The sequence below is a fragment of the Erythrolamprus reginae genome, chromosome 8, assembly GCF_031021105.1.
Source record: "Erythrolamprus reginae isolate rEryReg1 chromosome 8, rEryReg1.hap1, whole genome shotgun sequence".
NCBI classification, from domain to species: Eukaryota; Metazoa; Chordata; class Lepidosauria; order Squamata; family Dipsadidae; genus Erythrolamprus; species Erythrolamprus reginae.
The window spans coordinates 5,655,983-5,669,503 of NC_091957.1; the positions used below are offsets into that span (position 1 = coordinate 5,655,983).

Genomic DNA, 13,521 nt, shown 5'->3' on the forward strand with positions numbered 1-13,521 from the left:
ACTTAGAGAGGGCTGTAAAAGCACTAGGAAGCGGTATGTAAGTCTAAATGCTATTACTATTCACATTATTTTTTGCATTCCTCTCTCCCTAAGCGGTTTACAGAATCAGCCATTTGCCCCCAAGAATCCGGGTCCTCATTTTAACCCCCTCAGAAGGATGGAAGGTTGAGTCCACCTGGAGCCTGGTGAGATTCAAATTGCCAAATTGCAAGCAGCCAGCAGTCAGGAGAAGTAATCTGCAGTACTTAATGTTCTTAATGTTTTTAAATAAACATTAATCATTGTTTATTAACATGAATCAAAACAATGTTTTTATGACTTGTATTTTTCCATTAATTAATTCATTACTCATAAAGGGCAGGGGTCACCAACCCTGGCAACTTTTAAGACTTGTGGACTTCAACTCCCAGAATTTCTCAGCCAGTACAAAATATTTTTTTCCCTGAACTGTACGCAAAATTAGGCAAACTGTCCACTGAGAATCCATCACCGATCGCAACATATTGTTCTGTCCATCCTAATTGTCATCTTTTAATAGGTTTCAATGCTTTTAATTTGTCAAGGACATAGAAACATAGAAGTTTGGCAGCAGAAAAAAGACCTCCTGGTCCATCTCGTCTGCCCTTATACTATTTCCTATATTTTATCTCAGGATGGATCTATGTTTATCCCAGGCATGTTTAAATTCAGTTCCTGTGGATTTACCAACCACGTCTGCTGGTAGTTTGTTCCAAGCATCTACTACTCTTTTAGTCAAATAATATTTTCTCACATTGCTTCTGATAAAAATTGTAATAAAATGTAATAACAATGGATGGGTTGAGGTTCGGTGGCTCGGCATTTCATTGGGGATCCCCTCCTTGGCTTACCAGTCTAATTTTCCAAAAGAAAATGTGTAGTTGCCATCTCAGATTAAGCCTTTCTTTTGTTGTGGTTGTTAAGTTGTGTTTTGACTCTCGGCAATCTCCTGAAACGTAGCTCCTCGGGCTTCCCTTAAGTCCTTCTTAGAAGAACAAATCTTTGGACTACAGACGGTCCATTTAAATATGTACCACCTTGGCAACAACACGTTCAATTTCACATTTGATGCTTTGCTAAGTGATTTTCCGTGGAGGGGAAAAAAAAAAAGGCTCCAAGCATCCTGGCCAGCACAAACAATGAATAAAAATTGGTACCTGCAAGGATGATAGTTGCCGCTGATAGCTTATCACTCCTGAAACATATTGTATGGATCCCCGCCACTCTGCAAAATGCAGCCTTGTTTAACGCTGGGTTCATTTATGCTGCATTTTTCATGCTCCCTTCTTAGTCCGGAAGCAAATGAGTGGGAACAACTTGCTTTGATAGGATTCCGAAATTCAATCTTAAAAATGCAGCTTGAATAGCAGATTTTTGGCAGTCATTTATCCCTTGGTTTTTCAGGATAGAAGGCCATCGGTTGGGTTTTACCAAATTTTGATAAAGATGCTTCCAAACATGATTGTAGTGGGAGGAGGAGGGAGAGAGAAGGAGGGAAGATAAATAAGGAGGAGGAGGAGGAGAAGGGGAAAGAGAAGGAGAAGATAAATAAGGATAGGAAGGAGGAGGAGAAGAAGGAGAAGATAGATAAGGAGGAGAAGGAGTAGGAGAAGGAGAAGATAAATAAGGATAGGGAGGAGGAGGAGGAGGAGGAGAAGATAGATAAGGAGGAGAAGGAGTAGGAGAAGGAGAAGATAAATAAGGATAGGAAGGAGGAGGAGAAGAAGGAGAAGATAGATAAGGAGGAGAAGGAGTAGGAGAAGGAGAAGATAAATAAGGATAGGGGGGAGGAGGAGGAGGAGGAGGAGAAGATAGATAAGGAGGAGAAGGAGGAGGAGAAGGAGAAAGGAAAGGAGAAGGAGAAGATAAATAAGGAGGACAGGAGGGAGGAGGAGGAGAAGGAGAAAATAGATAAGGAGGAGAAGGAGAAGGTAAATAAGGATAGGAAGGAGGAGGAGGAGAAGGAGAGGATAGATAAGGAGGAGAAGGAGTAGGAGAAGGAGAAAAGAAAGGAGAAGGAGAAGATAAATAAGGAGGTCAGGAGAGAGGAGGAGGAGAAGAGGAGGAGGAAGAAGAAGAGGAGAAGATAGATAAGGAGGAGAAGGAGAAGAGGAAGGGGAAAGGGAAGAAGAAGGAGAAGATAAATAAGGAGGACAAGAAGGAAGAGGAGGAAGAGAAAGAAGAGGAGGAAGAAGAAGAACAGGAAGAAGTAGTAGAAGAAAAAGAAGAGGAAGAAGAAGAAGAAGAGGAAGAATAGAAATTGATCTGGAAGTCTAGAACGAGACATCCATTTATCCATGTAGCTTTTTCATTTATTACCTTTTTGCGTCCTGCTTTATGACCTGAACTTAACCCCAATGTCACGTGTTAGGTGCAAGAAACCAAAACCCTATAGAAACCCAGAATCGGAAGTGGGGCCTTTGTAGGAATGCCAATCAAAACATTCTAAAGAGTTGAGTGTCCAATCTTTGCTTGAGTAGATTCAACTCCTTTTCTGGGCAACTGGATGTATTGTTTTTAAGTAACTAAGTAGGATTAAGCCATGATTAAGCAGAGGCTTTTCAAATGTGGGTTCGGAGCAAATAACCACCCTTCTCTTCTTTGTAGGCTTCTTGGAGATGTTTGAGGCCAAGCTTGTTTCACAAGTGGTGCCAGAGAGAATAAACTAGCATGGGAAAATGCGTCCACCAGTGGTTAATTAACATTTTCCTTCCTGCTTTTTTTAAAAAAATCGTTGTTTCCTTTCTTCCTCTTTCCCACACATTCATTCCAAGGTTTGAAGGTTCACAGCCATGACTCTTGAACTTTCTTTTGAGAACATCGCTCCCTCCAAATTCCAGGCTCCGTTTTCCTGCCAAGATCTCCTGTTTGCCTTCATTTCTTTTCCCAATCAAAAAGCTGCGATAGTTTTTCTGGTAGTTTTTTCGCTCTCGAAAGGAACAGCACTAAACAAAAGGAAGAAAAAATAATTGCCCTGTAAATCCACCAGAGATTTAATCGTGCAATTCCACAGGTCTTTATGAAAATCAGAATCACTAAATTCAACTTCCTGAATTTTGAGTTCCGTTCTGCAGGCGGAAAACCTCTGCGGATCACATGACTGAAAGTGAATTCTGCTCATTTCTTTTATTTTCTTTTAAAATTTTCTTTTTATATTTTTAAGTATAACAAGCTCAACAAGCTCAAACTCAACCCAGACAAGACGGAGTGGCTGTGGATCTTACCTCCCAAGGATAACTCCATCTGTCCGTCCATTACCCTGGGGGGAGAATCACTGGCCCCCTCAGAGAAGGTTCGCAACTTGGGCGTCCTCCTCGATCCACAGCTCACATTAGAGAAACATCTTTCAGCTGTGGCGAGGGGGTGTTCGCCCAGGTTCGCCTTGTGCACCAGTTGCGGACCTATTTGGACCAGGAGTCATTGCTCACAGTCACTCATGCCCTCATCACCTCGAGGCTCGACTACTATAACGCTCTCTACATGGGGCTACCTTTGAAAAGTGTTCGGAAACTTCAGATTGTGCAGAATGCAGCTGTGAGAGCAATCATGGGCTTTCCCAAATATGCCCATGTTACACCAACACTCCGCAGTCTGCATTGGTTGCCGATCAGTTTCCAGTCACAATTCAAAGTGTTGGTTATGACCTATAAAGCCCTTCATGGCACCGGACCAGATTACCTCAGGGACTGCCTTCTGCTGCACGAATCCCAGCGACCAGTTAGGTCCCACAGAGTGGATCTTCTCCGGGTCCCATCAACTAAGCAATGTCGCCTGGCGGGACCCAAGGGAAGAGCCTTCTCTGTGGCGGCCCCGGCCCTCTGGAACCAACTCCCCCCAGAGATTAGAACTGCCCCCACCCTCCTTGCCTTTCGTAAACAACTTAAAACCCACCTCCGCCGCCAGTCATGGGGGAATTGAGATCCTCTTTCCCCCTAGGCCTTTACAATTCTATGCATGGTATGTATGTATGTATGTTTGGTTTTTATATTAATGGGTTTTTAATCGTTTTTAGTATTAGATTACTATTGTACACTGTTTTATTGTCGCTGTTAGCCGCCCCGAGTCTCCGGAGAGGGGCGGCATACAAATCCAATAAATAAATAAATAAATAAATAAATTGTTTTTCGTTTTTAAAATGTCACAATATTTTAACACAGACCTGCACCCGTTTCCTTAAGGTATTTCTACTTAGTAATATACAACAATTCGTATATTTACAAAGTTCACATTTTCATCATTCGTTTCACGTCTTTTTCATTTATTTATTTATTGGATTTCTATGCTCCCCCTCTCCGAGGACTCGGGGCGTCTCACAGCATATAATAAACAATATGCAATATCTTGAATCCAATTAACTAATGAGAAATCTAAAAAAACCCAAAAGCATAAAAAACCCCAATCATTCCATACACACAACATTTTCTCCACACATTCATTGGCCAGGGGGCAAGAATCTAATGGCCCCAGGCCTGGTGGCATAAGTGACTCTTGAGACTCTTACGGAAGGCATGGAGGGTGGGGGCAATGTGAATCTCCAGGGGGAGCTGATCCAGAAGGCTGGGGCCCCCACAGAGAAGGCTCTTCCCCTAGCGACATTGTTTAGTTGATGGGACCTGGAGAAGGCCGACTCTGTGGGACCTCACTGGTCATTGGGATTCATGTAGCAGAAGGTGGTCCCATAAGTAATCTGGTTCGAGGCCATGTAGAGCTTTAAGTGTCCCTGTGGGTCCCTATTTTGTGACCTTTGGGCAAGAAAATTCAACTGGGAAGCCAGATGACCACACAACCAGCTTAAGGACTGCAGTAATTTGCTTCTCAAATTGTGGCGAGAAGAGTCATAAAATGAAAAATCTCTTTTTCTTTTTTAGATGGCGGTACCGGGGGCCTTGGGTTTTGTGGATGGATCCTGGTTATCGTTTCATTCATATTAGTGGTTGCCACTGCTCCGTTGTCCATTTGGTTTTGCATAAAGGTAAAAAGTGTGTTTCTTTTTAAAGCAAAACATTCCTGAACAAAGGCGAAACTACGTGTCCTGGGATAAATGTTGTAGGATCTCATCTGGGCTGGTCACCGGGGACCAGGGGTTTCGTCTTCCAAGCTTTCGGACTCCTGCTGGAGCTCATCTGTCCTACCTACTCACTGGTGTAATCCATGCCAATTACTTGGTGCCCTTGTGAGTAGGTAGGACGGGTGAGGAGGAGCCCACCGCTAATGGCCTGCTACTGGAACAGTAAGGGGCTACATACCGGTAGCAATTTTCAGGATGCATGCGCCCAACAGCCCATGTGTGTTCCCGTGCAAGATTTTACTTCTGCACATGTGCAGCAGGCAAAGATCACACGAAGATGCTTGTGCAAGAGAGATTTTGGCAATTTTTGGTAACTTTTTTCCTTCTGCGCATGCAGAATCAGCAAAAGTTCGCTCGCACGAGCGTCTTTATATAAGATTTGTGCAGAAGTAAAATCTTGCACCGAAGGGCATGTGCATGCCCATAGGATGCGCCTGCGGCAGCCTTGAAAGACACACCAATAGCACCAAAGTTGACAGGCCTTTGCTGGAGCTCACCACCAGATTGCAAGCAGTCAGATGAGGAGTGCCCAAACTCACCAATAGCCTCACATTGCAACGAACAAGGACACACATTCAGTCTTGAAGCTATTAAGATTGTTGGACGAGCAGGGACAAAGACAGCCAGAGAAGTGATTGAAGCCTGGGAAACAGGCCTCTCATCAGTCAATAGGAGTGCTGATTTACCATAAAAAAACTTAGAAAGTGAGGGCTGGGTACCACAAACAAGTGACAGACAACAACTTAAAAATCAGGCATCAACACACCCGGATCAACATCTAAAAAGCCACAGGTAACAGGCATCATATACCGCATTTTTCAGAGTATAAGACACACAGGAGTATAAGACACACCTTAGTTTTGGGGGAGGAAAATAGGGAGAGAAAAAAATCTGCCTACCAGGTATTTCTCTTGCTAGTATCCTTAGTCTGGTCAGCTTCAGCACATTATTTTATCCCCTAGTTAGGGAGGATAAAACATTCTTCGGAATGAGTAGCAATGAAAAAAAGCCTGCAAAGACTTAGGGCTAGAAAAAAACTTTTCGAGAGAGTAGCAATGAAAAAAAGCCTGCAAGCCAGAAAGATAGTTAGCACCTCATTCAGGAGTGGAAAAAACCTTTTTCGGAGGGTATAACAATGAAAACAAGCTAAAACAAATTAACTAAGTGTGCCAACAGTTTTTGACATCTCTGTGCAATCATCTCCTCTATGTTATAGAAACATAGAAACATAGAAGTCTGACGGCAGAAAAAGACCTCATGGTCCATCTAGTCTGCCCTTATACTATTTTCTGTATTTTATCTTAGGATGGATCTATGTTTATCCCAGGCATGTTTAAATTCAGTTACTGTGGATTTATCTACCACGTCTGCTGGAAGTTTGTTCCAAGCATCTACTACTCTTTCAGTAAAATAATTTCTCACATTGCTTTTGATCTTTCCCCCAACTAACTTCAGATTGTGTCCCCTTGTTCTTGTGTTCACTTTCCTATTAAAAACACTTCCCTCCTGAACCTTATTTAACCCTTTAATATATGTATAAATGTTTCGGTCATGTCCCCACTTTTCCTTCTGTCCTCCAGACTATACAGATTGAGTTCATTAAGTCTTTCCTGATACGTTTTATGCTTAAGACCGTCCACCATTCTTGTAGCCCGTCTTTGGAGCCGTTCAATTTTGTCAATATCTTTTTGTAGGTGAGGTCCCAAGAACTGAACATAGTATTCCAAATGTGGTCTCACCAGCATTCTATATAGCGGGATCATAATCTCCCTCTTCCTGCTTGTTATACCTCTAGCTATGCAGCCAAGTATCCTACTTGCTTTCCCTACCGCCTGACTGCACTGTTCACCCATTTTGAGACTGTCAGAAATCACTACCCCCAAATCCTTTTCTTCTGAAGTATTTGCTAACACAGAACTGCCAATACAATACTCAGATTGAGGATTCCTTTTCCCCAAGTGCATTATTTTACATTTGGAAACATTAAACTGCAGTTTCTATTGCTTTGACCATTTATCTAGTAAAGCTAAATCATTTACCATATTACAGACGCCTCCAGGAATATCAACCCTATTGCACACTTTAGAATCATCGGCAAATAGGCAAACCTTCCCTACCAAACCTTCCCCTATGTCACTCACAAACATATTAAAAAGAATAGGACCCAGAACAGACCCTTGTGGCACACCGCTTGTAACCTGACTCTGCTCAGGTTGTGCTAGTTGTGAAGACTGGTGGGGTGGGGAATAGACCGGGGTGTATAGATTATTTAAAGCAATGCTTGGACAAGCCAACCATGGCTCTCTTTCTAATCTCAATTGCAGATCGTCAAGGAATTTGAGCGGGCTATCATCTTTAGACTTGGGCGTATCCTAAAAGGAGGGGCAAAGGGACCAGGTGAGTTACAGATATGGCACGCAGTGTGTGCATGTGTGCTGGAAGACCATATAGTGCAGTGATACCAAACCTATGGCACAGGTGCCAGAGGTGGCACGCGGAACCATATCTCCGGGCATGCGAGCCGTTGCCCTAGCTCAGCTCCAACATGCATGTGTGTGCCAGTCAGCTGATTTTTGGCTTGCACAGAGGCTCTGGGAGGGCGTTATCATCTTCCAGGGGGCCTCTGGGAGGCGAGGGATGGTGTTTTCGTCCTCCTCAGGTTCCAGGGAAGCCTCTGGAGCCTTAGAAAGGCGAAAAACAGGCCCACCAAAAATTGGGGCCTCTGGAGGCCATTTTTGGAATTGCTAGGTATACAGAGGGGACTGTGTGGGGAGGAGGGGAAGCTGGATTAAGTACAATGGTACCTCTACTGGTGAAATTAATTCGTTCTATGATCAGGTTCCTAAGTAGAAAGGTTTGTAAGAAGAAGCAATTTTTCCCATAGGAATCAATGTAAAAGCAAATAATGCGTGCGATTGGGGAAACCACAGGGAGGGTGGAGGCCCTGTTTCCTCCCAGGAGATTCCTAGAGAAGCCGCACAAAGGCTTCTCCCTGCCTTTTCCGGCCCCATTTCCTCCCAGGAGATTCCTAGAGAGGCCCCACAGAGGCTTCTCCCTGCCTTTTCTGGTTACAGTTTCGGAGGCTTGGGTTTGTAAGTGGAAAATGGTTCTTGAATACCCGGTTCTTATCTAGAAAAGTTCGTAAGCAGAAGCGTTCTTAGGTAGAGGTACCCCTGTATCTTCCATCTACCCACTGACCCTGAATTCAATATTCTCTCCCCATCCTCCCTGCAGGGCTGTTTTTTGTCTTGCCTTGTACGGACAACATCATCAAAGTGGACATGAGGACAATCTCGTTCGATATTCCGCCGCAGGAAGTAAGTGTTCCCTTTCGTTGATCTCTTGGCTTCCCCAATCGGTGCCCCCCTCCCCATCATTCTGGATATAAATAGCCTCTGGTGCTCCCCACCTCCCGCCGGATTCCCCAGTCCACATGGCTGTTGCAAAGGTTGCCGTTGAAATGCCAGTTCCGCTCAAAGCTGCATAACTTGGTGTAGGGTGTGTGTGTGTGTGTGTTCCTGCAGAGCTTCCTTGATCTGCTTTTAGTGGGGGGCTAAGAAAATTGGGGGACTCTGCACAATGAACTGAAAGGGTTAAATGCTTGGCATCTGAGTTTATGGAGATCTTTCTTGTCATCCTCCTCCTCCTTCTTTTTCTCCTTCTTCCTTATCTTCCTCCTCCTCTTCTTCTCATCCTCCTCCTTCTTCCTTCTCTTCTTCTTTCCCTTTTCCTTTTTCCTCCTCCTCCTTCTTCCTCCTCTTCCTCTTCCTCTTCTTTTTTTCCTTTCCCTTTTCCTCCTCTTCTTCCTCCTTCTCCTCCCTTCTCCTCTCCTTCTTCTTCCTCCTCTTCCTCCTTCTTCCTCCTCCTCTTCTTCTTTCCCTTTTCCCTTTCCCTTTTTCTCTTCTTCCTCCTCCTCCTCCCCCCCCTCTCCTCCTTCTTCCTTATCTTCCTCCTCTTCTTCTTCTCACCCTCCTCCTTCTTCTTCCTTCTCTTCTTCTTTTCCTTTTCCTTTTTCCTCTTCCTCCTTCTTCCTCCTCTTCCTCCTCCTCTTCTTCTTTCCCTTTCCCTTTTCCTCCTCTTCTTCCTCCTTCTCCTGCCTCCTCCTCTCCTCCTCCTTCCTCCTCCTCTTCCTCCTCCTCTTCTTCTTTTCCTTTCCCCTTTTCCTCTTTCTCTTCTTTCTCCTCCTCCTGCTTCCTCCTTTTCTCCTTCCTCCTCCTTCTTCATTGTCTTCCTCCTCTTTTCCTCCTCTTTTTCCTCCTCCTCCTCCTCCTCTTCTTCTCCTTCCTCCTCCTTCTTCCTCCTCTTCTTCTTTTCCTCCTCCTCGCATTTATAATATTCTGTCTCTGTCTACCTTGAGAGCATTTTGCCCCATGAACAAAAAACACCAATGAATCATATTTCAGTGTTGTTCCTGCGAAGAAAAACCAGCACAGATTAGGGGCCTTGTGTGTTTTGTTTTTGTATCCCTGTCCTAAATCAGAAGCAGCATTTGTCCTGAAAAAAAAATATCGGGGCAGGCATCTCACGTTCCACTCCGGAACAACGGGAAGCCCAAATGCCCTGTAATTGCCTTGTTGACATGGCTAAAAATAGAAAGAACTCTGACGGTTGCTATAATAACTGCACACCATATTTTATCAGGGTGCGATGAGTCCGAGAAAGGCTAAGCTAAGCATGACCACGGCCGGGTCCGTTCCTGCTGTTTCATAGCTGAGTGAACCTATCCATGAAAGAAGCATAACTACAGCCAGGCAGGGGTAAAATACTCCTGGTTTGCTCGTGCCTGTCAGTCTTCGGCTAGGCGGTGTTAAGGACGGTGCAAAGTGATCTGACTTGTCAAAGATACAAATACACAGAGGAAAAGTGGATTTGTAGCAGATATCCATCTGATAGCCCAGAGATACAAGTAATAGAATAGAATTCTTTATTGGCCAAGTGTGATTGGATACACAAGGAATTTGTCTTGGTGCCGATGCTCTCAATGTACATAAAAGAAAATATAGATTGGTCAAGAATCATGAGGTACAACACTTGATGATTGTCATTGTTGTGGTTAGCTCTGGCCCAGCTCCTGCCCCAAGCAATGTGGAGGTGGATGTGGGGGAGACATCAACATGCCGCAGGCCTGTTTTGCTCCCAGTAGAATCTGCCGACGAAGCCTCCTCTGACCAAGGAAGCGTGAGTGACAGGGAAGAGGGGAGTTTGGCAGACAGCCCAGGAGGAGATCAGTCATCTGTATCATCCCTGGATTCTGAACAAGAATTAATGACACATCCACGCATGCGTAGAGTGATGCATAGGAGACAACAATTGAAGGATTATTACAAGAGAAAATGAGGCCACCTGTGGTTGGGTGATACAAGCAACAAGTTACAGTCCTACAGTCCTAAGTGGGAGGAAATGGGTGATAGGAATGATGAGAAAAAACTAGTAGAAATAGAAGTGCAGACTTAGTAAATAGTTTGACAGTGTTGAGGGAATTATTTGTTTAGCAGATTGAGGGCGTTCAGGAAAAAACTGTTCTTGTGTCTAGTTGTCTTGGTGTGCAGTGCTCTCTAGCGACATTTTGAGGGTAGGAGTTGAAACAGTTTATGTCCAGGATGCGAGGGGTCGGTAAATATTTTCTCAGCCCTCTTTTTGACTCATGCAGTATACAGGTCCTCAATGGAAGGCAGGTTGGCAGCAATTGTTTTTTCCTGCAGTTCTGATTCTCCTCTGAAGTCTGTGTCGGTCTTGTTGGGTTGCAGAACCAAACCAGACAGTTATAGAGGTGCAGATGACAGACTCAATGATTCCTCTGTAGAACTGAATCAGCAGCTCCTTCAGAGGAATTATTGAGTAATGGTTTAGTAATACAACCTTATACACATTAAGTGTATAAATTATTATTTACTTTGACAAATATCTTAGTCAAGAACGGTCCTAGTCATACACAGTTAAATCAGCCAATACATATACAATACTATAAATCTTATTAATTCAGCTTACAAATATATAAACTGGCGTTTAACACACACTTTCTACTACAGCAGTCCCAGAGAAAATAATAGAAATAGCAGAGAGAGAGAGAATTAAGCTTCTCGCTCCCTCTTGTGGACATCCATAATACTAACTCTTAAAGCAATAGTGTTCCAATACATGTAAACATACATTGTTGGTTCATTTTATATATTGCCAAACCCAACTTACTTACTTACTTACTTACTTACTTACTTACTTACTTACTTACTTACTTATTTATTTGACTTCTATGCTGCCCCACTCTGAGGACTACAGTGTCGAAAAAGTCTCCCGTGCCCTCCCGTATGGTTTCATGTGCCACCTGTGGCACGCATGCCATAGGTTCACCATCACAGGTGTAAATTCTGTTATTGTGTATTCAGTGATTAACCAGTAGAACAACTCGCCTTCAGAGGTCATGGGCGCGCCATCCCTGGAGGTTTTGAAGAAGAGGATGGAAAGCCATTTATCTGAAATGATATAGATCATCTTTTTCTGTGGAGTCCGTGATACTCCCCGAGCTTGGTTGTAATTTTTTTTGCAGACGTTTCCTTACCTAACTAGGTGACATCATCAGTGCTACGGAGTGGGGTTTCTTCTCTATACACTAGTGGCTTACCCTAACATGGTTGACAGGAGTGTGTTTATTCCCCTCTTGCTACTTCCTTGATTAAGCTATTGTTTTCTGTTGGATTGTTTATCTGGTATTAATCGCTGCTTATCTGGGTTTCTCTGTTTTTGCTCACTGAGCTCGGTTGTTTCCTTGTAGATGTTTCATTACCCAAATAGGCAACGTCCTCTGTGCTAGAAGGCAGTGAGGGTTTGTTAGTATACTGTACGTAACCTGGTTGGGTGTTGCCATACAGGAACTAACAATGTCAGTTTGTATAATGTAAAGACTCCTCTTTTAAGTAACATTTGCAGGTTGGTCATAAGAGGGAGCCAACACCATTCCTCTTGGGGGGAGTTATTTGTTAATTAAAGATATATTTGCTGTGTGCTGTATTGTTGCTGTGTAAGTGGTTTGTAAATGATTAATAGTATTATATGTGTATTGCTTATTTTGCCACTTATTATTTTTATTATTATTATTTATTAGATTTTTATGCCACCCCTCTCCGCAGACTCGGGGCGGCTCACAGCAATAATAACACAATATATAACAAATCTAATAATTAAAAGTCACTAAAGTCACTTGTAAATAATAATATTGTTATATTGATATTAAGTCTGTTTCATTGTCTGAATAGCCTACATTCCTATATAAACTCTGTTTTAAAGTGTGTTGAAGGGTTAATAATAATAATAATAATAATAATAATAATAATAATAACAACAACAACAATAATTTATTAGATTTGTATGTCGCCCCTCTCTGAAGACTCGGGGCAGCTCACAACAATAATAAAAAACAATATTATAGCTAAACAAATCTAATGTATTGAAAAAGAAGCATATAAAACCCTATCATATTTAAAAACCAAACAACACATACATACCAAACATAAAATATAAAGAGCCTGGGGGGAAGGTGTCTCAACTCCCCCATGCCTGGTGGTATAGGTGGGTTTTGAGTAGTTTACGAAAGACAAGGAGGGTGGGGGCAGTTCTAATCTCTGGGGGGAGTTGATTCCAGAGGGCCGGGGCTGCCACAGAGAAGGCTCTTCCCCTGGGGCCTGCCAAATGACATTGTTTAGTCGACGGGACCAGGAGAAGGCCAACTAATACCTAGACATACTAATAAGAGTTCATTCACCCAAAGTGTTGACAAGTAAAGGCCAACAGCTGAAAACCCGTAAGGGAAGAATTGTTTGGATTATGAAAACAGTCCAGGACTTCTTTGACTAATTAGCTGATTTCCCCAAAGCCAGCTGTCTGTCTCTCTCTCTCTCTGTTTGTTTGGAAATAAGCTGCTGCGTCAGTCTTATTAAGAGTTCGTCAACAAGCGCTGACTCTATGGGCCTTCTTCTCCTCCTCCTCCTTCTCCTCCTTCAGATCCTCACCAAAGACTCCGTGACGGTCAACGTGGATGGGGTTGTCTACTACCGAGTGCAGAACGCCACCCTGGCCGTGGCCAACATCACCAACGCCGACTCGGCGACTCGGCTCCTGGCCCAGACTACTCTCCGGAACGTGCTGGGGACCAAGAATCTTTCTCAGATCCTCTCCGACCGGGAAGAAATTGCTCACAGCATGCAGGTAGAACCCCAATTGGAACGTCTGTCAATCAGGCAAGGGTTCTCTGTCACCACGTGTGGTTGCGTGCACAGCTCTGCATGACTGGCTGGTGGGCATGCACATAAATCTCATGCAAAGATGCTTGTGTGCATGAGATCCCACCATTTTTCTGCGGGGTTTTTTGCTTCCACGCATGCTCAGAAAATTGCCCCCAAAATTGCAAAAATATTGCCAAAAATTGCCAAAACCCTGCAAAA

At 43.5% G+C, this 13,521-nt stretch overlaps 1 protein-coding gene across 1 annotated transcript in view; it reads left to right on the forward strand.

The window, feature by feature from the left end:
* The window catches only part of LOC139170933 (stomatin-like), a 30,443-nt gene that overhangs the window by 10,503 nt on the left and 6,419 nt on the right, over positions 1-13,521 (forward strand). The window contains 4 exon segments of the mRNA XM_070758560.1: positions 4,887-4,990; positions 7,411-7,483; positions 8,321-8,403; positions 13,082-13,285. Of these exon segments, the coding sequence (XP_070614661.1) occupies positions 4,887-4,990; positions 7,411-7,483; positions 8,321-8,403; positions 13,082-13,285 (464 nt within the window).